This window comes from Pyricularia grisea (genome assembly GCF_004355905.1).
Source record: "Pyricularia grisea strain NI907 chromosome Unknown Pyricularia_grisea_NI907_Scaffold_1, whole genome shotgun sequence".
NCBI classification, from domain to species: Eukaryota; Fungi; Ascomycota; class Sordariomycetes; order Magnaporthales; family Pyriculariaceae; genus Pyricularia; species Pyricularia grisea.
The window spans coordinates 618,624-640,962 of NW_022156716.1; the positions used below are offsets into that span (position 1 = coordinate 618,624).

Below are 22,339 nucleotides of genomic sequence, written 5' to 3' on the forward strand. Positions count from 1 at the left end.
AGCTTTCAAGTTAGATCATGTGATTGTGAATTGGCTGGTGATTCCCCTAGGTCGCTCGTATGCCAAACAAGGACTTTATTATGGTCTTCCACAGGTTCCAGGCCGTAGGACTGCCATCGCGCAGCCAAACAAGTATCCCTTCGCAGGTAAACCAATCTGGATATCAGACTGACCTTTAACTCTTCCGGCTTGCAGAAGCATTAGATTGACCAAAACCACTCATGGTTTTACTATCATAAGTACTGGAATCTACCAAAAAATCGCTCTCGTTCTGTACCTCACCCAACAGCGGCTTGACTCGTCTATTCAGGAGTTAACCTTTACGCCCAGCAGACGAACACCGATCATGACTTTCAAGGCAGGTTATTTGAGATACGGAGCCATGGTCCTACCTTTGGTACGCACAATAAGTAGGCGATGCATGGTCTGCGACAGAGGATGAACAAACAAAGTGCCCTTGAGTCCCGCACAAAATACAGATAAGAAAATGGTATTGCCTGCAGACTGATTACATCCATACTTGGAAGCTGTAAGTCACATTGCCGTATGCGATAATCTCTCGTATGCACCGAGTCCCTTTCATCAAGCTGCATCTCATTAGTGGGAGTAACTCGCTGGTCTACCCAGACGCAAGTGATTGCTTAGAGTGGGATCAGCAACGGTAATGTTCGCAGCAATTTGTAGTAGTAAGAGCAGGTCGAGCCCTCCAAGGTTACAGCGATACTACGCCGAGTTGAATTAGAATCAGTCGTATCCGATATTACATACGGCAGTTTGGAGAGGTATCCGCTATTCGGGCTGACCTCCGCACCTGTACGATGGCACGATAAAGTTTGGTTCCATTATTGCCGATCCTACTGTAGCTGTCGGGATGACTGACTGTTTTGCGAGATGACAAAGGAACCTCAAAAACACTAAATCTTCTTCGTGAGCTCCAAAGCCAACGAACCGGGGGAATGACAGACAGTTTTGACGAGCGCCAAGTTTACCGTACGCATCAGACCCCTAATGGTTCCGGAGCTTCCTAATGCGGGACGGCCGGCCACTGGGGCAAAACTTGGAACGGATTTTAAATACTACGTACGGTATAGCTGCATGCGAGCAGATTCTTCAAATGAATGGCTTGAGTAGCTCACTGCATTCCGAATAAATGGTGTTCTACTTCTACACACAGCCATGATTAACCCTTCCTCGCTGACTCAACCGCATATACATATGCTCAAACCAAAGAAACCTACTTCAAGAACATCTTGAAACAAAATAGATTACCAACTTCAAAACAAGAAACTAAATTAATAATAAGCGCAACAACGGTCTCATCCAGCTTCATTGACCTCCTCGCCGTCGCCGTTCTTATCCCAGTCGCCCCAGTAAGCCCGCCAGGGTACGGTATTCTAAAAAGAATCGCTTCAAGTTGTGGGCCCATAGGAGAGAGGACTTTATGTGGTGATGGTCGATGAAAGTTATTTTAAGCTGCCTAGACAGCAGCTATCCGATAACTATGGTATTAACCACCCCATGGCAGCATTGAATAAGAGTGACCGTGACCAGTGAGTCTATCTTTAAAGCACTGGCGGGGTGGGTCCTCTTAGCCCACAAGGTACAAAGTGGCATAATTCCCTTGACTCATTTGACCATCAAACCTAACACCGGTGGAATCGTTCAATGCTTTGTGCTTAGAGACAAAACGAATGCCATCAGGAGAGTCTCGATGGACTTCCTGATGCACTGAAACTGGCAAAACGATCCGGGCAGGTCTCGAACCTGCAGCCTCCTGATTACTCGATCGGCCGTTGCCGGTGATCCTGGAGATCCCGTATCCACGGCGGGTCGTAGTCAGACGCGCTACCATTACGCCACCGGACCGGAGGTGTGTTGGGTTGTTGATGGAGACAGAGGTGGATAGATTAGAATATGAAGTGGAGTATGAGGGTTATTTGGTTGTGGGCTCAGGTTTATCTCTTGCTGAATCGTTCAGCAACAAGCTATCCATTAGCCAAAACCCTTGGATCTAGGCTAAAAGTCAGAAAGACAAGGATTATAAGTGTTTCTTGCTAGTCTTCATCAGCTTGAGTACCAAGCATGTGTGCCCCGTAGATATACGCATTCAAAGGGGACTAACAAACATCTTTGAACCTTGCAACAGTCGGGCGCTTCAGGGATGATTCTCAATCCAATCGGGTTTTTGTCGATATGCTATATGCTGTTCTCCAAGAACCCAGCTCTATCCGTAAGCAGAACAGAAGAGGCCTCATTATCCTAACGGCTTAGTTGCGGTCTCGTGGTTAATTTTGCGACGGCTGGATTCACTGGTGGCGAACCATTTCATGAAAGCGAGCTCGCGAAAATGCGCTGGCGAGAGGTTATGGGTACCTTGGGCTTAAATCCGAAAACATATTGTGCGGTTATGACTTACTGTCCCTGGCACCGGCAAAGAGAGTTCACTTTAACATTAGCATATTTCCCGCCGACGCACTCGGGCCGAAGGGGCCATGGCTAGCTAGTACTTTCTCCAAGGAAAGCCGAAATCTTAAAATCATCATAGTGCTTGGTGATCGTGTAAATTGCTTCGCACAGACTGGAATTTTCAATTGACGTATATAATCCCTAATGGCCCTGATTTACTTGTGAAGTACAATAACCAGACATCCAGCTACCCGACGGGTCGAACCCGTCGGTCGCACTGGAAGCTCCCTTCAATTACCAATTCCAGTAACTTCGGTAAAGACAGCCTGCAACAAAATCCACAGCTAGACGGATATACCGTGCACGTCTACTTTTGACAACTCAAGCTGGGCCAAGTGCTTACTGTTCTAGACACGGAACCTCCTCTCTTAGACCTTAGGATCCAATTGTGCATCAAGTCGTGACCACATGGACACAGTTTACTAACAAAAGTATTGACAGAATCAAAATAACACATTTACAACGTGTGGTCTTATGCCCAGGCTAAACGCCTCGGGCGTACCGAATGTCATGGATTCGGAATTTAGATTTTTTCCCCTTCTTTACGGGTGCATAACAGTTCGGAGACGGCCGTATTCGCCATGAATCGAGCCCAGGCGCCTAACCTTATCGGGAGGATTATAGCCCCCGCCTGGGGCCATTACTGCTGGTACTCCAGTTGCATCCGCGCTATGGATAATAATAGATTTTTTGACGTAACAGAATCATTAATATTGAAGCTGATACTGTTTCTATGCAAATGTTTCCCAGCTTGAGAATATTTTACCGTACGAACTATGCAATTAGCATTGTCAGTCATTTGGTTATACGCTTTCAAGCAGAAATAGAACGGAAGATAAAAATAACCACTCTATTTTTATTTAATATACGGATCATCGGAAAATTCATCAATATTCCCACTTCTGGTACGCTAGTACGTGCATTGACGGTTGTTGAGAAAAAACAAGTAATAGTTCATTCGCATTAAAGTATGGATAAACCGCTTGACAAAACGATTCATTGCACTGCGGATATTGCAAAAAAGAAAAAGCTAGTTTCAAGTCAGATTAGAAGCTAAACTAATTAAACACACTACAGAGAATGAACTATAAGAAAGGCTTCAATTAAATCCATTCCATGTTAAGGTTCTAACTCGTCTATAAAACTGTTTGCTTTAGTTCAATCTATACAATTCCTCTTCATTAGTCCCCTGCTCATCTTGACAGCCCGTTTCTCAGCGTCATTGGATTATTCACAAAATGCGTTTCACAATAGTCCAGATCTTTACGCTCCTGGCCATTGGAGTTACAGCCACCCCCGTCCCCGCTAGCCCTGGTCAAAGGATGCAAAAGGACGGCTACGACTCTGCCGATGAAACTCTGGACTTCAAGGCTAGCAAGTTTTCAAAAGCCCATCAGACAATGCGGCAGGACCCTAAAATCCGCAAACTCGATAAGGAATATGAAGCAGCTCAAAGGGAGGCCGGCGTGAAAGACACTCGGCGCGTCTCCGACATTGCAGCTCCGCCAAGAACCTGGCCACACTTGCGTGAATCTGACTCGGGCTATGGTTCTGACTAGCCGGTCTGCAATGCCTCCTGAGGATACTGCTTGATGTCCAATTCTTGCCAGGTAATAGCCAACCTTTCTGTTTCGGGAGAGAACAAGTACTGAGCATAGGCTAATAAAATTATCAATCTTCGCAGAAAAAACAAGAGGAAGTCTAGCAAAATGCAAACATCGAGACGAACTCAGTGGGATGAGCATTATGGCTGGGACATCAACAACAGTTGCGATAGGCAGGCCTAGTTTTTTCGGTTAGGAATATCAGATCTTGATTAGATTTACGACAGTACCGGTAATTCTGGAGTTTATGGTAAAGAAAGTGCACGAGCCTCAGTAGTTTCAAGATAGACCACTCTTTTAGATATCGAATTTGCAATGTGACCAGTTATTTGTCCCGCCAGATTTTAGAATGGCACGAAAAGCTTTCCTACAGCGGCATGAAGATTACATATGCTTTTTTATCTGCCTCTTCCTCGGAGCTTCTAAAATTACAGAAGCTGTAGTCACTGCTTCAGGCTGACCTGTAATTGGGTTATTCCTCAAAACTCCAGCCCGGCTGTAATCCACATCTTGCTTTTCACATTTCTTCCTCTCCCTCGACCTTACGGGATCGGCACTGGGCATATGTATAGTCCAAGGATGCATAACGGTTAATATACCACGGGACCGGGCGAAACAGTCCTACCTTGATACCATATTTGTATGCGTCGGCCATCGCCAACTTTACTCTTCGCGCGAGCTGCAAAAGTCGGAGCCTTTCTCAAAACTATAACCAAAGTTGGCAACGCCCATAAAGCCCAAGCGGTCATACCACTGCATGGCAGGGCAGAGGGGGGGGGGCGATTTATCCTACATCGTGATAGTGTCTTTATTTTCAGTCGTTTCAGCCTTACTAGGCACAGCTCTATTGGATATGTATAAAGTATCCGGGTCCTATCCATGACATAAACTTGGTTTCTGAACCTTCATGCGCACAAAAACGGAACCGGCGGATGCGGTACCCGAAGCCATGGCCAACAAAGTGCACAAGTCGGAGAACTTCGTCTACGTTAGGCGGGAACCCGTACCTTGGCGGAGATAAGTGCTAGATGAGAATGGGGTCAGTTTTTAAGTTCAAAGTATCAGATGAAGGGCGGCATTAACGGCCTCCCACGATGCGATTGTCTGCACTGGGTATTTTTATGATAGAGCTTCTGGTCAATTTAAACAGTAACAAAAACGGTGGCGACCAAAAGCACATGAGCTGAAAATTGAGTAGAACTACTAAATTTGATTTAACTAAGAAAAAATGGCTTGAATATCCCCATACACGCGGTTGCAATTACTACTGATAAATTTATATGTAAAATATGACGTGATGCAGGAATCGGGCGCGTTATCCTCATGGGCATCTTACGCTCCCGTGGCTCCGATAGACCCAAGTCTCTTATTTTTGCTCTGACGATTCCTTTGCAATAAGGCAGCTGCTCACTCTAGCCTTTGCCCCCGTCTGGAGACATGCTTACGTATGGAGAAAATCTTGAGACGTGTGGAGCTGGATGGGCTCCATGTCCGGAGAGATTGACGACGATCATGTTGCAGCACGACTGAATTCTTGGAGGCAGATCGCACATATTCCTGGCTAGGGACGGGAGGCATTGGCCGCCACTGGCAGATTTCAAATGAAGTCTGGGACGAACTACAGTTCGGTAGATTTTCTCTTCGGATGCGCTCGCTTTTGAGACGATTTTTGGTTCGCCAAGGCTTCATGTGTAGCGATCGTCGTGATGTGTTTTGCTGATCTACTTTCTCGCGACGCAACATGAACAGGGAACTATTCTTTGCCCACCAAGGATTGGATCAAGGTATTCAGAAACACGATCGAGTAGAATCGTGGTATGGGATTCAAAACTATAACAATTAAGCAGCATAACATGTGTCCGAATATGCTAAACTGTGTGCTATAACATGAAGAGCCTGCAACAGCATCACCAAACGTGATTGTCTTGGTACTTTCTGATGCTAGTAAAAAGACCAGAAGAGTTTCTTTTCAGGCTCAGCGTCGCCAAAACGATGTGCTCCCACGTGATACGCTATCACACACTTGGTGAATAAGTCTGGCGCATCCAACCTGGGAGTTCATGACCAGTGCCGATGCTTGGATCACAGGGGTGATGCCACCTGAGTAGCTGTCGTCCCAAGGCGACCCCAGATCGACAGCCCACCAAAGTATGCCAGATGGCCACATCGGTCCAAGTCTGTTTTTCAATCAAAATCAGAGATAGATTGCTATTGGTTGTGATTTCAACGTCAACCCAGGGAAAAATGAAACGGGCTCAACAGGGTCTATCATAGTATTCTTGGGGGTCTAGGGTCTCCTCCATTTCTTTCGACTAAACCGTACATTTCGGTCCTTTTCTGTACAGTGCTAACAGAGCAAGTCTTTGAGAATTACGTAGTCCCCCCCGCGTGGCCTTTCGACGTCATGTCAAAAGACTTCATTAGGCTTGCATCACGGGCCAGAGACTGGTCAAAATGATAGCACGAGGCAAAAGGTGAGTGGCTGAAGCAAAAAAGTTTAAGCTCAACGGAAAGTGGGGCGTTACACATTGTTAAAGAAAACCCCATAAGCTTATCTGCTCTTGGCTCTTCACGCCGGTGCGGAGAGGAACGATGTTTGTTTTGAGTGGCAACAAACATTCGATGTTGTAGGCATCGTGCGGTACACACATTATGCGACAATCGAAATCATTGGCCTTGCCCGCTACATGAGTCGTTGAGAGTCACGACGGTCAGCCACCGCATCTGCTCTTTTGGTGCCGGACTTCGGTGGGGAGTCATGGATGCGTTGTCCGGTTCCTGACTTTGCCCGGAGATACTCGTGGCTGGAAAGGTATAGATCGGTTAGAAAGAGTCGGACTTGGTCGCGCCTTGGAGAGAGAAATGGGGATAATTTCCTGCAAGAAACACCGAATTGGAGTAGTGATGCCCTGCCCGAAGCGGACTGCGTATAGGCCGGCCTCTCGAAGCTAAGCCCCGACCCGACCTTATGAGTCTCAAAACTACGGGTAGTGTCGATCTTCTTTTGTCGATGAACTGTGGATAGTAACAGATTTAAGCATACAGACGCTCTCCACTCCACAAAAGCCAAGCTGCCGGTATACTTGTGTTTCGTAGCGAGCCTTCAGCGATTCGAGAAGATCAAGTGGGGACGGTGAGCTTTTCTTGCACCCACAATAGAAATTTACTGAGCAGAAGAAGACTTTCGTAGGCATCGTCTTCGTAAAAGGTCGACGACATTGTGACACGACATTTAAGGGAGTGGGCCTGGAACAAAACTAGGGATATTAAGCTTTTTTTCGTCTCAACTTTACCCAAAAGTTGGATCCGAAACGCTGATGCGGCTTGACCTTCCCTCTCACTTAGTAAGTTCGCACTCTGCCCTAAAAGCTTAACACCCTCTCGTCAGTCAGGGGTCTTCGGGATTACGCGGCACTACAACAAACGCCGGCAAGGCCGTTGTGAGCTTCACAGCTGACAACATGAGTCCTGAGCAATCAACAAGTCAAATTTCCAAAACCTGACTTGGGTGTTGAACGACTGACAAGAAATATTGTAGAGTGATCAGAAAGCCGAAACAACACCTGACGCATCTCAAGGAAATTAGACTCATCAGCTCACATGAGTTTGTATCTAAGCTAGATGATTGGTGATGCTACCGCACAGGAAGCCTCTATATTGCCACCTACTCCGAGATGTATATAAGAGACCAGAGCTCTCTCCTGATCTGTTACCAACACTCATCTCTTCATCAGCATTTTCTATTCATCAGTTGAGGATATTCAGACAGACCATTTACATTCAAATTTCGGCCCACATTACTTTTCAATATCTATACACCTTTTTTAATAACCCAGTCTGTAAACCAAAATCCCCCAAAGTCATTTCAACATGCAGATTCGTCAGACCATCCTATCCCTTTTCCTCATTTTCAACATCGCGCAGGCCCTGCCCATCTCGGCCACCGCTCCGGTGACTGACATCGACAAGAGGGCCAATACCAAGGGCGGCGGCGGCGGTGGCAACAAGGGCGCCGGTACTGGTGGTGGAAACAAGGGCGCCGGTACTGGTGGTGGAAACAAGGGCGCCGGCACTGGTGGTGGAAACAAAGGCACTGGCGCTGGTGGTGGCAGCAAGGCCGTCAAGACTGGTGGCAACAACGGCGGCGGCAATGGAGGTGGCAAGAGCAACAGCAAAAGCAACACCAACGCCGAGGTTAATGGCATCAAAGAAAACATCAATATCCAAAAGCAGGAGAAGCAGGACGCCAAGGCCGTCGGCAAGGCGGAGAAGGGAACCACGGCGCAGTTTGACAAGGCCAAGGGCACGCTCCTCAATACCATTGACGATGGAGAGAAGGTCCGCGAGAAGAACCAGAAGAATGCCGACAAGAACAACAAGGGTCTCGTCGCTGGTCTGGATAAGGTTGGTCCTGCCTAAAGACAGTGTTTTGTCCCATGAGAGGGGAATGTGGAAAATATGTAAAAAAAGGTTTGAGATGTGCTGACTGTCTGTCTTTTGCTCTGCAGGTCCAGAATGCACAAGAGACGGAACAGAAGCTGGCAGAGAGCCTCACGGGCGGCAACTCCAAGTCCGACAAGAAGACCCTCAAGACCCTCCAGTCAGACTTCAGCTCGGGTATCAAGCAAAACGAGGAGAACGAGAAGCTTGTAAGTATCATCCGGTACTCTGCTCCCCCTCCTTGACAATGAAAGGACTAACGATGTGTAATAAAGGCCAAACAAGGAAGCAAAGGCAAGAAGGGTAACTAAATATGTGAGCCGAGATGTGGGAATTTTCACACCGAGCTGGAAGCCGGCCGGACCACGGCATCATAACAGCAAATGGCCTCTTATGGCGACAAAGTCGAATATCATCTGATATTTGACCCCAAAGGGTCCACCTTTCTCAACAATGTATTAAATACAAAATTTACTTAGGTTATAGATTTAGTTTAATTATTTCAGGTTTCATTCTCTACCTAGAATCCCTTAACTTTCGAAGCAAGCATATCATTATCTCATAAGATCCGAGGCAGTGCTCTTTGCCCATGATCACCTCTCCGCTTTCTGGATAATCGGCCAGGGATTGTTAAATTCCTTATACACAAAACCAGCTCCATGCGCATTGATTAGCCCCACAACTCTGTGTAGTTGGAGCTTAACCTGTCATGTCTTTCTGGCCCTTTTTCCGGTCTTAATAGGATAGATCTTCGCGGCGGAGCGTCCAACTCGTCTGAGGGTGGTGCTTGGTATTGACTTATCGATCATCGTGTCCGGCGTCGTCATATGATGTGAGTTTCGGGCACAAGTTGGCCCATCCAGCTTATCAAAGTTGGGCTACCATGGTATTCAAGCATCAGCAAAGTTGATTCCAGCTTTCTTTATAGTATAATTCCACTCCCAGCTTCGTTAGGCACCTGCTTTAGTACAAGAGCGGGCCCAACGCAAAGCCGTGCGAGTTTGGAAAGATGACGACCATTTATGCCGGGGAGTGACTTCATGTCAGTAGCCACCTCTTGTATATTGCTTCCCCTTCATCCCGCCAAGAATCCATTCCTTCTACAAGTGAGCCGGCAATTCTTTGGGTTATTCCGTGTGACTTTCGACGGCCAACGTTACAGCAATGTCAAAGTTGATGCCAGAAAAAAGCCTATAGCTATGCCACAATCTACCTTTTACCAGGCTAAGGGCCTTTGCTCTAAAAGCCATCTATAGCAGCTACACCTTGTTTTTGTGCCAGGACATTAAGTGGTATTGACATCCTTGTTGATCATGGCGAAAAGGATACCCATAAGCAGAGTTCTCCTGACTGCTTAGTTTACTACGTAAATATAGCGGCGGCCGCATTCACTGTCTCTTGCAAACCGATGGGTCGGACATTATGAGGCTACTACGAGGATGTTTTGATGCTCATGTGGGTAGGAGTCGGGCCTACATGCAGATCCGGGCATCTCCGCGCCATTTGCACCGAGGTGCGATGATGTCGCCCTATTGGGTTTGGATTTTTCAACTTATGGACCATGTTCGTCCATTTAGCGAGAATATCGGCTCGTCGGCTGTCACCGTTCGACTAAGACCGGCAGTAAAAGGTGCAGACAGGCATCAACTATTCCATTCGCTCAACGTAACATGTCTTATGTTAGACCTGGGAAAAATAGGCAGGTCGCACACGAGTGAGGCAAGCTGCCTAGTAAACTTATATCCTATCTGGGTAATATAGACTGATGCCTAAGATTGGCCCAGGATGCAAAGAATACGTCTAGCTACTGTAAGATTCCTCGCAAACTAATCGACAATCACAGTGGTTTCACGAACACCACGAGTCTTTTCTCACATAAGCTTTAGGAATTGGAGGTGCTGATGTCGTTCCATCGTAAGGACGAGGAAGAAAAATCAAGTGGCTTGATTGTTAATATAATAGAGCAGAGGAGACCCCGTTGGATAGGCACAAGAAATTGACTTGGTACAGTGTCAACTCGAATACCTTCAAAACAGGCTCAGGCCATTCGATTAACTTTTGCGCACCACAAAGTAGCAAGAAGAAACTTTGACTGACAGAAACCTTTGTTGGTCCATACTACAATGAAGGCCTACACTTCAGCGTCTCTTCTTCTTACCGTCCTGGCGGCAGCCCAAGAGACGCCAAGACCCAAGGATCAGGAGGTGACCACGACGTTGTGGTTTCCCTCTGTAACTCCCACGCCTAGCTCCCTTCCCGCGGCTCTCTACACATTCAATCCAACCGAGGGCGCGACTGTAAGCGTCGGAATAAAACTCAAGAGTAGGAGGGATGTCACCACAACGGCAAAGGTGGACCCGGCATGGCATTCCGTGGATCTGAAATATTTGGGCAGGATGTTGGCAATAACGGCAGAGGGCTGGGATGATACAACGACAACTCTTGAAGACGGCAGCTATACAGGATGGGGAGCCTATTAGTAAGTTTCACGTCATGATTCCCCTTTCCTGCTTGTGGCCCTAGAGTCCACCGAGAGCCGATATCTTACAGGCACTGATCTGATCACCTATGATTAAGCTTCACGTCCGCGACATGCACCTCGAAGGAGGGTGCAACGACTGCAATCTGCACCGGTCAATTGTCACATTCGACCAGCTGGTGGGAGAAAACATCCGGCAAAGCCACGACTCTCATTTCCTCCACAGAAACCATTATGCCGTACCCCACGACGCCTAAAATCAGTGAAATCACCATCACGGCCACCTTTGGTAACGTCTACCCAACAGGGACCTACCTGACAATGACCCGACCGGATACGGCGACGCCTCAAATCACCGCCACTGCAACAACGGGCAACGTCGCACCGACGACGTCCTCGAGCAATGCGGCGCCTCCTAGGGCCACGGGAGAGATGCTTGTTGGCGCAATGGCTGCGCTTGCTGGCGGGGCGGCGGTGTTTTTCTAGATGCAGGTTGGGGTGTGACGGGTATCAAGACCATGGTTTCACGTATAGAAAGTCGAGCAGCTACATTCGGTTGGTGTCTTGTCGTGTTTCTGCTTTGTTCTGTCTTGCCAGGCTAGAAAAGAGCACGAAATTTTCCACTGTTTCACTCGCCTTGGTCGTCACTCTAAAAAATCCTCGCCTTGTATCCCGCCGCGTCCTTGCATGACTGTTCTTGGAGAACGTGTCCACGGAAATTCCGCCGCTGGTTTAGCGGCATTTCTGTGTAGGTTTGTTTCCTGTTTCGGTATGGTCTTTTTCTATTGCGGTTTCCGATTCGACCTAAAGCCTGTTGTCCCCCATTAATCCACAATCCACCCCTCTTGCTCCTTTCTCTCCCCAAGAACTTTCACCCGCAGATACACCATAGATATCCGTTAATTAACATCTTGGTTGGTAAATTTGTGCGTTATCATTTTCGTGTAATATAGCTGTAAAGTCCACGAATAATTGACAATGCTTTTGTTGATAATTACATTGCCTAACCAGGCATTCCGGCCAGCAATTTGAGGCAAGGTCCCGCAGACGCCAACAAGAAGAGCAAGCTTGATGTTAACGTAGTCAGCAAAGAGCGATATCGCAATTTCGATATATATGCGGGGTATGTATTTCACATCAAATGCCATCTATGGAAAGGTTTTGATAGAATTGCTGATAAAGCCGATGACGTGAGTATACTGATCCAAGGCATCACCAATTGGCCCCAACAGGCGTGCTATCACGTCAGTTTTGAGGTGGGGTTTTTCCTGTTTTGATTGGATTAGGAAGCTCGAGTAATGGGGTTCTATCATACAATACTGGCAAACTCGGGGTAAGGAAAACATCTAATCATTCGATTTGATCTGATTGACTGGTAAAAGCATTCTCGGGCTGATGCCGATGATGCCGAGTGTGAAAAGGTTATGATAACAGTCTAGTATATATTCAGGGGTATTCTCAATGTGCACAAAACAAAGCCAAGCAACCTAATTGACCGACCGCATTGAATGACCTTCCTGATACCCAGCCCGCAATCACCACTCAACCATCTAATAATTACCTAGCCGGCCTGGAAGCCGCACATTTGCCAACCATGCCCACAGAATTCATCTCCATGACCTCACCCAACGCCTCGAGCGAGCTGTTCCCCATCCCCGGGGCCTCAATCGACCCTGAATACCTCGTCCGGTATGCCAAAGTGCTCGACGACTATGGCTTCCAGTACACGCTCATACCCTACGCGTCGGGAGCATTCGACCCCTTCACCATCGGCGCCACCATCGCGGCCGTGACCAAGAAGATCAAGGTGGTCATCGCGCTGCGGCCCAACACCATGTTCCCCACCACGGCCGCCAAGCAGCTAGCCACGCTGGACCAGCTCAGCGGCGGCCGCGCAGTCGTGCACTTCATCGCCGGCGGAAGCGACGCCGAGCAGGCCCGCGAGGGCGACTTCTTGTCCAAGACGGAGCGCTACGAGCGCCTCGAGGAGTACATCCGCATCCTGAAGCGTGGGTGGGAGTCGGCCGAGCCCTTTGACTGGAACGGCAAGTACTACACCTTCAAGGGCTGGAGCAACGCCGTCCGGCCCGTCAATGGCAGCTCCATCCCCGTGTCGGTGGGCGGGTCATCTGCCGATGCGTACAGAGTCGGTGGCTCCCTGGCCGACATCTTTGGCCTCTGGGGTGAGCCGCTCAAGGAGACCAAGGAGCAGATCGATCAGATCTATGCCCAGGCGGAGAAGGCGGGCAGGACCGACCGTCCCCGCATCTGGGTCACCTTCCGACCCATCACGGCAGAGACGGAGGAGCTGGCCTGGGCAAAGGCACACCGCACGCTCGAGGCGCTGCAGGGTGACGACGCGGCCAAGGCGAGGTTGTATGCGCCGGGGCCCAAGGACGCAGAGCCGCAGAACGTGGGCTCGCAGCGGCTGTTGGAGATCGCCAAGAAGGGTGAGGTGCAGGACCGCGCCCTGTGGTATCCTACAGTAACGGCGACGAATGCGCGGGGTGCGTCGACGGCTCTGGTGGGTTCTTATGAGACGGTTGCCGAGTCCATCCTCGACTACGTAGACTTGGGTTGCGAGTTGATTTCCATTCGTGGATATGACAACCTGAACGATGCCGTTGATTATGGTCGTTATATTCTCCCTCGGGTTTACGAGGGAATCAAGCAACGGGAGCAGAAAGCTGCGAATGGACATCATGATGAATAAGACTCTCAGTTAGCTTCTGTAAAGGGATCACTGTGTATGAAGAAAGTGATGGGCTACTCGGTGTTGATTGAAGATATATGCATCTCAAGGGAAATGGCATGTTTGTTTTTTGAGTGAATTGCGGCTGCCAGTACTACTTAGTATACTACAAAGATACCTCCTAGTAGCTTGGAACCCACTATAAATTTAAGACCTACAACAATTGCCCTACTTGAACATTTAGTCTCTGTATCGATTCTAATCGTAGCAATCTCCAAAAAAAAAATTAGAGCAAAATTCGAGTAATGATATAGCTTGAGATTGAAGATTATGGAGTTCAGATTATAAATCAAGTTGTTAAGTTGGATCTAAAAAAAATCCGAGTTTTGGTCAGACACCCTGAGGACTTCCGGGTCCTGTCTACTCCTGGGTCGCCCGCTCTTGTCTAGAAATGCAGTGGAACGAGTTGTGTTGGAGCTAGGGCGAATTAAAAAAAAAGGCTGAGGGAGGGGGACGGGACGGGTTCAGGGGAGCACGGTAGCGCTACGTCAGGGGCAATCAGATCGGCATCCAGAGCGTCGGGCATGTCATATGTATCAAATGTACATGATCCGAGGCGAGGCAGAGGGCAAAATGTCGCCTGAAACCGGCGACCAGCGCCAGCCAGAAACAATGGCAATTTTCGTGGAACTTACACTCCTAATATAGTCATGTCGTACAAAGAGTCACCCGTCATCGGAGGCTCCGATGTCGCTTCTACAAAAGACATCTAATAAGAGCTTCCTGGGCTGGCCAGCTCTTGTGTTCTTAGCACACGGTTTCTGCACATATTGCCCAACTTGGAGTAATCCATCAAATCAAAACATTCTACAAAGAAGAGCAAAAGTAACTGGACACTCGCCGTTCATTCCAGAAACTCACAACCTGTTGGAAATGTCGTCTTTCTGGGGCGATCAGCCAGCCTACGCTACCGCATCCCACACAGCGTGGCACGGCGACATACCAGTATACACAGCCTCCAACGCGTACTACGATTCAGATCAGCAGTACGAAGACGACAGTACCGAATGGCCATTACAACAACTCCAGCCCTACCGACCCTCACCACAGCCACTGCCCATCCAGTACCGCTATCGCACACACAGACGCAAACATCATCGCGGCCGCCGCCCTGCGAGAACAAATCAGCAACCACCAACAATGACGCACGAAGAGCAGCTGGCAACCTACACGGCTCACCACCTGATCCCAGCCCTACAGTCCTCCTCGCACCCGATCTCGGTGCTCATCAACTACGGCCACGCCATCGTCCCTGAATCGGCGCTGGCAGGCGACGACAACAGCAGCAGTATCATGTACAACGCGCCAGGGTGCACGCTTACAGTGGTCCCGACCGCGTCGCCAGGACCAGCTCCTTGCACAGCCGAGTCGATGATGCATGAGGGGACCGGGGGCAGTGGCAACAGCGCCCTGCTTCGAGCTTGTCGAAGATGTGGTGTGCTCCGGGTGGTTGACGCCTGGGGTTTGTGTCGGGATTGTGGGGTCGGGCGGTTGTTGGATGATGCTGGTAGCGAACGGGAAGGAGGACAAGGGGGTTGGCGGCGGCGGTGAGAGGTGGGTTACCTTGCTGCCTCATCGGGTCAGGGTGCTGGTACCGAGCGGTATTTGGGTAACTGAGCAGGTATGTAGTGTTGTGTTATTATGTCTTTCTGTTGCTTGAGCTTTGGTGATGTCATTCTTTTGCCTTGGTCCGGGGAGCTGGCATTTGTGAGTATATCATAGATCGTTATTAGAATATTTCCTTTTGGCACTTCTTGTTTTTCTGTTTCTTCATTTCGGACTTCTCTTGCCTTGATAGCATTCCTCAGCCTGGTCTAGCGTATACAATATTCACATCCAGGTCCATATGTAAATTAAAGGGCGTTATGATGAAGCAAAGCTGTCGGTATTTATGCTATTTCGTCAGGCTTGGCTTTACAATCTACCTTTACCACACGGCCGGAATCTTTAACATAGTTAACAAGGAACCGCAGAAGACCGACACGAACCTTTATAATCTCCCCAGTGAGTGTGTTGACCAGCACCCTTTCTCCTTCCTCAAAAACCGGGCTTGCCCTTGCCCTTGACCTTGACTATGCTCTTGCACGACTTCAAGCACTAAACGACATTGATGTCTCCGACGATGACGAGGTCACTTTTTTGCCGGGTCATGGCCACATTGAGTCTGTTCTGAAGAAGTATATTAGCAACAAATCACGAAATGATTTGTCAAGATTTCATTATGCCTACCGTGTCGCTGGTAAAACAGAGACCACTGAACTCATTTGTGCCCCCCATGACGAGGAACACAATATCGCCCTCGTGGCCCTGGCAGCCGTCAATCGTCATGAGCCCAAGATTCCCTTGAGCACCGCGTACTCGGACTTCCCGAGCAGGCGCTCCATCAGCTCAACATATGGCAAGTGCGGAGCACAGAGAAATGTGGATGACGGACTGAGCCCCGTTTGGGTGACGAACTCGCAGGCCAAGTCGAGAGCGGCTACACACTCCTTGTAGCATCGCATGGATTTCGTGATAGGATCCACAAGAACAGGTGCTTCTGAGCAGCTGACAAAGACCGGCGCAAAGGTACCCGGTGCTGGTGCTTTGAGATTGGCAAATTTCTTGCCCAGGAATGCCTCAAGAAGACGAGCGCTCTTGTGGATGGCGAGGCCGATATTGCTACCATTCCCGTATTCTATGGCAACTTGCGGAAGGGTTTGGTTGCATAGCGAGAGACTTTTGTCACCATAATTGATGAGTAACTGTAGGGTGTGGTCTGTGGACACCATTCGCGCTATTGATACTGATTTGGTTTCGTTTCACATCAATGCAAAGACTCCTCTTAAGTACATATGTATGCTTGGTCTTTACCATATCTTTTAGACACAAACGACGTGTAATCCCAAGGTCTTGATGGATTTCCAACCTACCACTTTCAATGTGTGTGGCTTGCAAAAAGTAAGATCTTTAAGATCACGAGGCTTAGCGTCATACCTAAGGGCCGGGTTGAATACCCTCCACAATTCTTTATCGGGCCTCCAAGGTCATTCATTTTTAACCCACACAGCAGTGTCAGTACTGCCGGCCAGCACTAACGCGACTACTTGCAACCACGCCTGCTTGAACAACGTGTTTCACAATTTGCCTGCAACATAATATGTTTGGAAATAAATATAGGGATACATGTAATACAAGTAATACAAATGATGTTAAGTGGTATGTAAGGCAGGCAAGTAGGTATATGAGTAGGTAGTTGAGTAGAGAAACGTCTTTAGAGGCTATTATTACTAGATGGACCCAAGCCGGAGGCCTGGTAAACAATCTTCGGTACTGTTCAATGTCGCTTTATTTCGAATGACAAATATACTCATGCTCCCCTTTGCATCCCTGCGACACCGCTCTTTCTGTCGAGCACGGTTCTGGTGAGTGAAGCCATGTTGTTATCCAAGCCAAAGAACCAGAACCTAGGGCTCTTGAGTCATGTTCGTCTGCATACTCCGGTGTAATCTGTTTGCAAGCCCGTAGCGGACATATTGGACTCGTCTCCCAACAGCTTATGGGAAAGAAAACGCCGATTCTGGCATTATCGTACTATGAAATAGGGCTTTTTAACATTTAGTGCTAACCATCCTCCTAGGCTCCTACATTGGTAACATTGATGAAAAATATGTGAGAAGACCAACGCTTTCGAATGTTAGACTGTATGTGCACAAGCAAAATGGGATGGATCCCACTTTGAGTACTCAGCTTCCAATGGGTCCCCGACTTCATTGTGTTAATTGCACAACCACTGTATCACTTACTTTCGTCGCAGTACTAAGAAACGGCCTTGCAGGGCCAGCAAGACTGCCACTTACTTGGTGCTAATATGACCCGGGGAAAGTTCCAGTGCAGCTCTCATGCATGTATAGTTTTCTGGACCGCTTACAGGTTAAACATGACCCCGATAAAGAGGAGTCGGTGGTAGTAGTCGCGGAATCTGCGAGGGTTTCATGGGTAGGAAAGGGCGGAACAGGAATCATACCAGATACGTCCTCCTAATCAATACGCATAATATTTTAAGAGGTGTATGATCAAGATAAGTTTGTCGATGACCGCTTTTCCGCTATTCTGGACTACGTTTGTAATGGCTGGAATTTCTACGCTGTGAAAAAGATTTTGAAAACTTAGGAGTTCGAAAGCTAGGTTTTCCCCTCGGTTTAGCCGCTGAATCGGCGAACGGAGTTTCCCCAGCATAAACCTTCGTACAGGAAGGGAACGCGTCACAATGAGCATGTGCATAAAGGGACAAGGTTTTTTGTTGTGCACGTGCGCGGGCTTGGGGGCATCATCATATTCGTCAATCAAAACAAGGGACGAAGTGCACAGTCTGGTGTGCATCGAGGGCTTTTTGTTGAGACGGAGGTTTTTCCCCATCACAAGTCGGTGAGAATTTTCACAGAAATAATGACATTGAGGTAGAACTGGACCATGGAAACATGCCATCAAAATGCAAAGCAAAAATCTGATTGTCATGTTTCTAGGGCGACGTTGAATCCACCCAGTAATAATGACCAGTAATTACTTTCACATACCCTACCAGGCTACCTTCCTACAGACTGCCTACCTACGTTACCTACCACCTCAGTACCTATTCGCCTATCAATGTAAGGTAGCTACCTATGTACCTGCCCGCCTACCTGCCTCCCTACCTACCTAACTACAGGGGTTGTTGCAAATAATCTTGTCAATGGTGGTATCCAGTATAGACATTTTTATGTGGGTTAAAGACGTGATTTTGGTCCGAAAAGAATCGTGATGGCTATTTTAACGCGCCCCTGTTTTGTTTCCCGGTCCCGAAGAACCAGGAAAATGTACATTGGCATTCTAATGCATAGATAACTTTTCAGATTCTGTCTATTGATCGATAACGTAGAAAGAAGTATGCTATCGAAGACAGTTGCCCTTCAATCCGGATCCCCAATAAGGCTATCCAGCGACCACATGGTGATGATCGTCCGCTAGCGCCACGCTGGCGAAGCTAAGCACCGCATGCACCTCACTTAAACGTCAGAGCGTGGGTGCACCTCCCTTACGTAAGCCATGATGATCTCAACATTAGATTCATATTATCAGCCTGTCTAGAAAACGCCGTACCAATGTCTTATAAGCCACAAAAGACAGAAAAGGTCAAGAGGAAACAACTCTAGTCAAATGCGGCCCTGCGACCCGCTTTTTTTTTCTGCGGGTGCAAGCCTCTGGAAATACCAAGGTAGAAAAGCCCAGGTGCCGCCACAACTCATCGCCGACTACCTAATAAGTGGACCCGCCGGTCTATTGCTCGTAGTTCAGGTACTCGCTGGGCGTCGTCGGCCACACGTCATAACCCTCGATTATACTCATCGCCATGCCCCCTTCCAGATGCGTCTGGATGTGGCAGTGCATCAGCCATGGGCCCGGGTCGGACGAGAAGTACCGGACGGCGATCCAGCTCGGCTGCACAATGGCGGGCACGCTCTGGAACGAGTCGCGCTTAGGTGGGTTCTGCAGGTTAAAGCGGCCCGGGTTGGCACGTGCTGCCTCGGCGACCGTGTTCCAGGTGAAGTTGCCCTGTCCCGAGCCGATGAGGTACATGTGCGTGCCGTGCTTGTGCACCGGGTGAGGAGGGGTCGGGAAGGTGGAGGACTCGAAGATGAAGTCGACCCACGTGTTGTTCTTGGTTGTGAGTGTGGTGCTGTCGTCGCGGATGGGGGTGGCCTTGAAGAGCACTGGCTCCGCGTCGTCGGCTGACAGCGGGTAGATGGTGTCATTGAGCGCCCACTTGTAGGCGCTACCGTCGTGGCGGAGCTGCATCTTGAAGGTCTGAGCGACGGTTTGTCCTGGGGGATCGGCAGGGTACTGGCGTTGGTTGTTCTCGCTGAAGAAGTTGACGCCCTGACCAATGGCCTGACCGACGTCGTTGATGTAGGGCGTCGAGCTGGCGCCGTTCTGCTGGCGGCGGACTATGGAGGGGGCCACAGAGCGGCCCTTGACGGTCGTGGGGGTGATGCCACCACCTGATTCGTCGGCCGTCTCGGCAGCGTTTGCCGCAAGGACGCGGACAGTGGCAGTGGCGCTCATCATCTGGATGACGGAGTTGGAGGCAACACGGAAGGTGTAGTCGCCGGGCCTGTCAATCTTGACCAGGACCGAGTAGCGGTCGGCGTTGCTGACGGAGATGCCTTGGACCAGCTGCGGCTGGATGTAGCCACCGTCGACAGCGTAAACGTACATGGGGTGCTCGTCCATCGAGACTGTGGCAGTGACCAGACCAAACGTGCCGATGATGTCAAAGGCTTGCCAGTACTCGCTTGCGCCTGCAACCTGCTTGACTTTGATGACATCTTGTTGACCCTGGGTTGGTGTGCAGACGTCGAAAACCTCCTTGGGAATCGCCGAGAGGTTTCCAGGCATGTTGCGAGCAAAGGTCATTTGAACAGCCTTGGCTGGGAGACATCTGTTTCGGTGATTCTCTGTTAGTGGCGCACTAAATTGAATGGAACGCTGTTTTCAGCTGGTAGAAGCTACTCACCCCTTGTCGGTCAGCTGTTGCATGTTGGCATTGTTCAGGAATCGTCTTTGGATGCCATTTGTAAGCTGATTAATCTTTTGCCGAGACCAGCAGTTGACCTGGCCCTTGCCGTTGACGAGAAGAGAATCATAACAAGGCGTCTCGAGCTTGGAGTCGACGTTTATCTGCCAGGCATCCATAGACTTGAGGTGTCTCCAGTCGGACAGGATGATGGGTTGAACCTTGCGCACGGCGGCCCGCATGGCAGTGAGCTGGGAGGCATTCCGGGCGATCAGGCTCAGCGAGTCCTGGGTATTGTTGTTTGGGTGGATGAGGATACCGCCGTACAAGCCATCATCAATCTGACCGCGGGCGTGGGCGTGATACCAATAGCTGCCGTACTGGTCCGCCTTCCACCTGTAGGTGAAGTTCTTGCCGGGCATGATGTACCGCTGCGTGAGGCCCGGTACGCCATCCGACCAAGGGGTACCTTTTTGCTCAATGCCTGATGTCCAAATACCGTTGGTCAGCCAAAATAGTCCCATCTAAACATGTCTCACATCAGATGATGGGGTGTACGTACCATGCCAGTGGATAGTTGTGTTGAAAGGCATCTGGTTGTTGACGACAATCTCCAGGTTGTCTCCTTGGTTTGCCTCAAGGACTGGTCCCGGAAACTTTCCATTGATGAAGGCCATCTCACGCTCGAAACCATCTGGGGACCCCTTCTCCCAAGTGATGGTATATTCAAACCTGCGGGGCTTGTCGCCGACATCCTCAATCTCGGCAGCCACGAATGGTAGTGCCAGTGGGAGAGCCCACACGAGGCTCTGGATCAGATGCATGCTTTCAAGAGCCTTCTGCTATGCCTGATGTCTTTCGTCGGGTAGTTGTATACTGCCACTTGAGTGAACGAGAAGGACGAGAATCCCCTGCAGCTAAGCCAGCAGTTGGGCAGGAATAGATAGTAGAACGAGAGGTGTGGAATGGCTCTCTTGTCAGCGTAAGCTGCGTGATGGCTGACTGAGAAGGCCGAAAACCTTTGGAGATGGAGCGAGAATGCGAGGTTAAGTATAGGCTCCTGATACCGGATCTTGATGCAACTTGCCTCATCGGGGAGTCGGCAGGTCCATTGGCGAGGGCCGAGAGTCGCCTCCCTCTATGCAGCAGTGGCATGACACCAAGGAGGCTATTTTCGTTGTCATACGCGGGAGAGGTGCCATGGCTAGTACTCCCGTATCTTGGCGTCTTCGCAGCACTTGCGTACCAAGCCACTCGTCCATTCGAACAGATGTCGTCGCCCGAAGACTGCAGAGATCGATTGGCGTGCGTGTCACTGATAGAAAAAAAAAAAAAAAAAAAGATTTGGCTTTCAACGCACGTTAGTGCTGTTGGGCATGGTATTCCTAGGTTGCCACGGCATGCACGATATATGCAGCTCTGCTTAGGCTGCAGGTCGTGCAGTTTTTGTTGGAATTAAAGATTAGCAGACGGTAGAATCGGAGTGTTTTGCCGTGACCGACGCTGATGGACGCGCAGCTAGAGGTCGAAGCTCAGGGGTCTGATCTTTTCGCTTGCCACTTAACACTGGGAAAAATTACGCCAGTCTTGGTCTGAGGATAAACTAAGGGTACACCAAAAGATCTCTGCCATGTCTGGCCGACGAAAAATCCATGTGGCGATTGAAACTTTTTTTTTTTTTTTTTTTTTTTTTTTTTGGCTGTGCATTGTATCATGACAAAAAACTAACAGTTGAGAAAGGTGCATTTCCAATTTTTGGAGTGACTTCTCCGATTCAGACAGCCTGAAGAATGTCTACGGAGGCGATGTAGTCATAGGACGTTGCGTTAAAATTTAAAAGTGAGCACGAGGAAAGAGATCCGTCATTTTGGGACCAATTACGACGATAATATCGTACGGTTGCTAGTAAGCAATTGTTCGTAGCCTGCCATCCGAGGAGTCGTCTAGAGCAGTGCACTTCTCTGCACTACCCATTGCAGATGTTATTAGTGTGGTGTGCAAGCATATCCCGAAAGAGAAAGAAACAAAAAAAGGGTGCTAATTGACCATTTTCTGCAGTCACTTCT

At 49.0% G+C, this 22,339-nt stretch overlaps 7 protein-coding genes across 7 annotated transcripts; 5 read left to right on the plus strand and 2 right to left on the minus strand.

The window, feature by feature from the left end:
• Positions 1-3,704: 3,704 nt before the first annotated feature.
• PgNI_00141 (uncharacterized protein) lies at positions 3,705-4,025 on the plus strand (the record flags this gene model as incomplete). The annotated part of the gene is made up of 1 exon (XM_031120224.1): positions 3,705-4,025. The coding sequence occupies one exon, from the start codon at positions 3,705-3,707 to the stop codon at positions 4,023-4,025; it is 321 nt and encodes a 106-aa protein (XP_030985898.1).
• A 3,915-nt stretch (positions 4,026-7,940) lies between these two features.
• PgNI_00142 (uncharacterized protein) lies at positions 7,941-8,821 on the plus strand (the record flags this gene model as incomplete). The annotated part of the gene is made up of 4 exons (XM_031120225.1): positions 7,941-8,067; positions 8,281-8,474; positions 8,579-8,719; positions 8,786-8,821. The coding sequence occupies 4 exons, from the start codon at positions 7,941-7,943 to the stop codon at positions 8,819-8,821; spliced, it is 498 nt and encodes a 165-aa protein (XP_030987093.1).
• Positions 8,822-10,633: 1,812 nt separating this feature from the next.
• On the plus strand, positions 10,634-11,475 carry PgNI_00143 (uncharacterized protein; the record flags this gene model as incomplete). The annotated part of the gene is made up of 2 exons (XM_031120226.1): positions 10,634-10,989; positions 11,088-11,475. The coding sequence occupies 2 exons, from the start codon at positions 10,634-10,636 to the stop codon at positions 11,473-11,475; spliced, it is 744 nt and encodes a 247-aa protein (XP_030987094.1).
• Positions 11,476-12,583: 1,108 nt separating this feature from the next.
• Positions 12,584-13,702, plus strand: PgNI_00144 (uncharacterized protein; the record flags this gene model as incomplete). Its single annotated transcript, XM_031120227.1, has 1 exon — positions 12,584-13,702. One exon carries the CDS (start codon positions 12,584-12,586, stop codon positions 13,700-13,702), a length of 1,119 nt encoding a protein of 372 aa, XP_030987098.1.
• Positions 13,703-14,614: 912 nt separating this feature from the next.
• Positions 14,615-15,292, plus strand: PgNI_00145 (uncharacterized protein; the record flags this gene model as incomplete). The annotated part of the gene is made up of 1 exon (XM_031120228.1): positions 14,615-15,292. One exon carries the CDS (start codon positions 14,615-14,617, stop codon positions 15,290-15,292), a length of 678 nt encoding a protein of 225 aa, XP_030987099.1.
• A 657-nt stretch (positions 15,293-15,949) lies between these two features.
• On the minus strand, positions 15,950-16,512 carry PgNI_00146 (uncharacterized protein; the record flags this gene model as incomplete). The annotated part of the gene is made up of 2 exons (XM_031120229.1): positions 15,950-16,104; positions 16,176-16,512. The coding sequence occupies 2 exons, from the start codon at positions 16,510-16,512 to the stop codon at positions 15,950-15,952; spliced, it is 492 nt and encodes a 163-aa protein (XP_030987096.1).
• A 2,524-nt stretch (positions 16,513-19,036) lies between these two features.
• PgNI_00147 (uncharacterized protein) lies at positions 19,037-21,097 on the minus strand (the record flags this gene model as incomplete). The annotated part of the gene is made up of 3 exons (XM_031120230.1): positions 19,037-20,198; positions 20,274-20,757; positions 20,836-21,097. The coding sequence occupies 3 exons, from the start codon at positions 21,095-21,097 to the stop codon at positions 19,037-19,039; spliced, it is 1,908 nt and encodes a 635-aa protein (XP_030987097.1).
• Between the last annotated feature and the right edge of the window lie 1,242 nt (positions 21,098-22,339).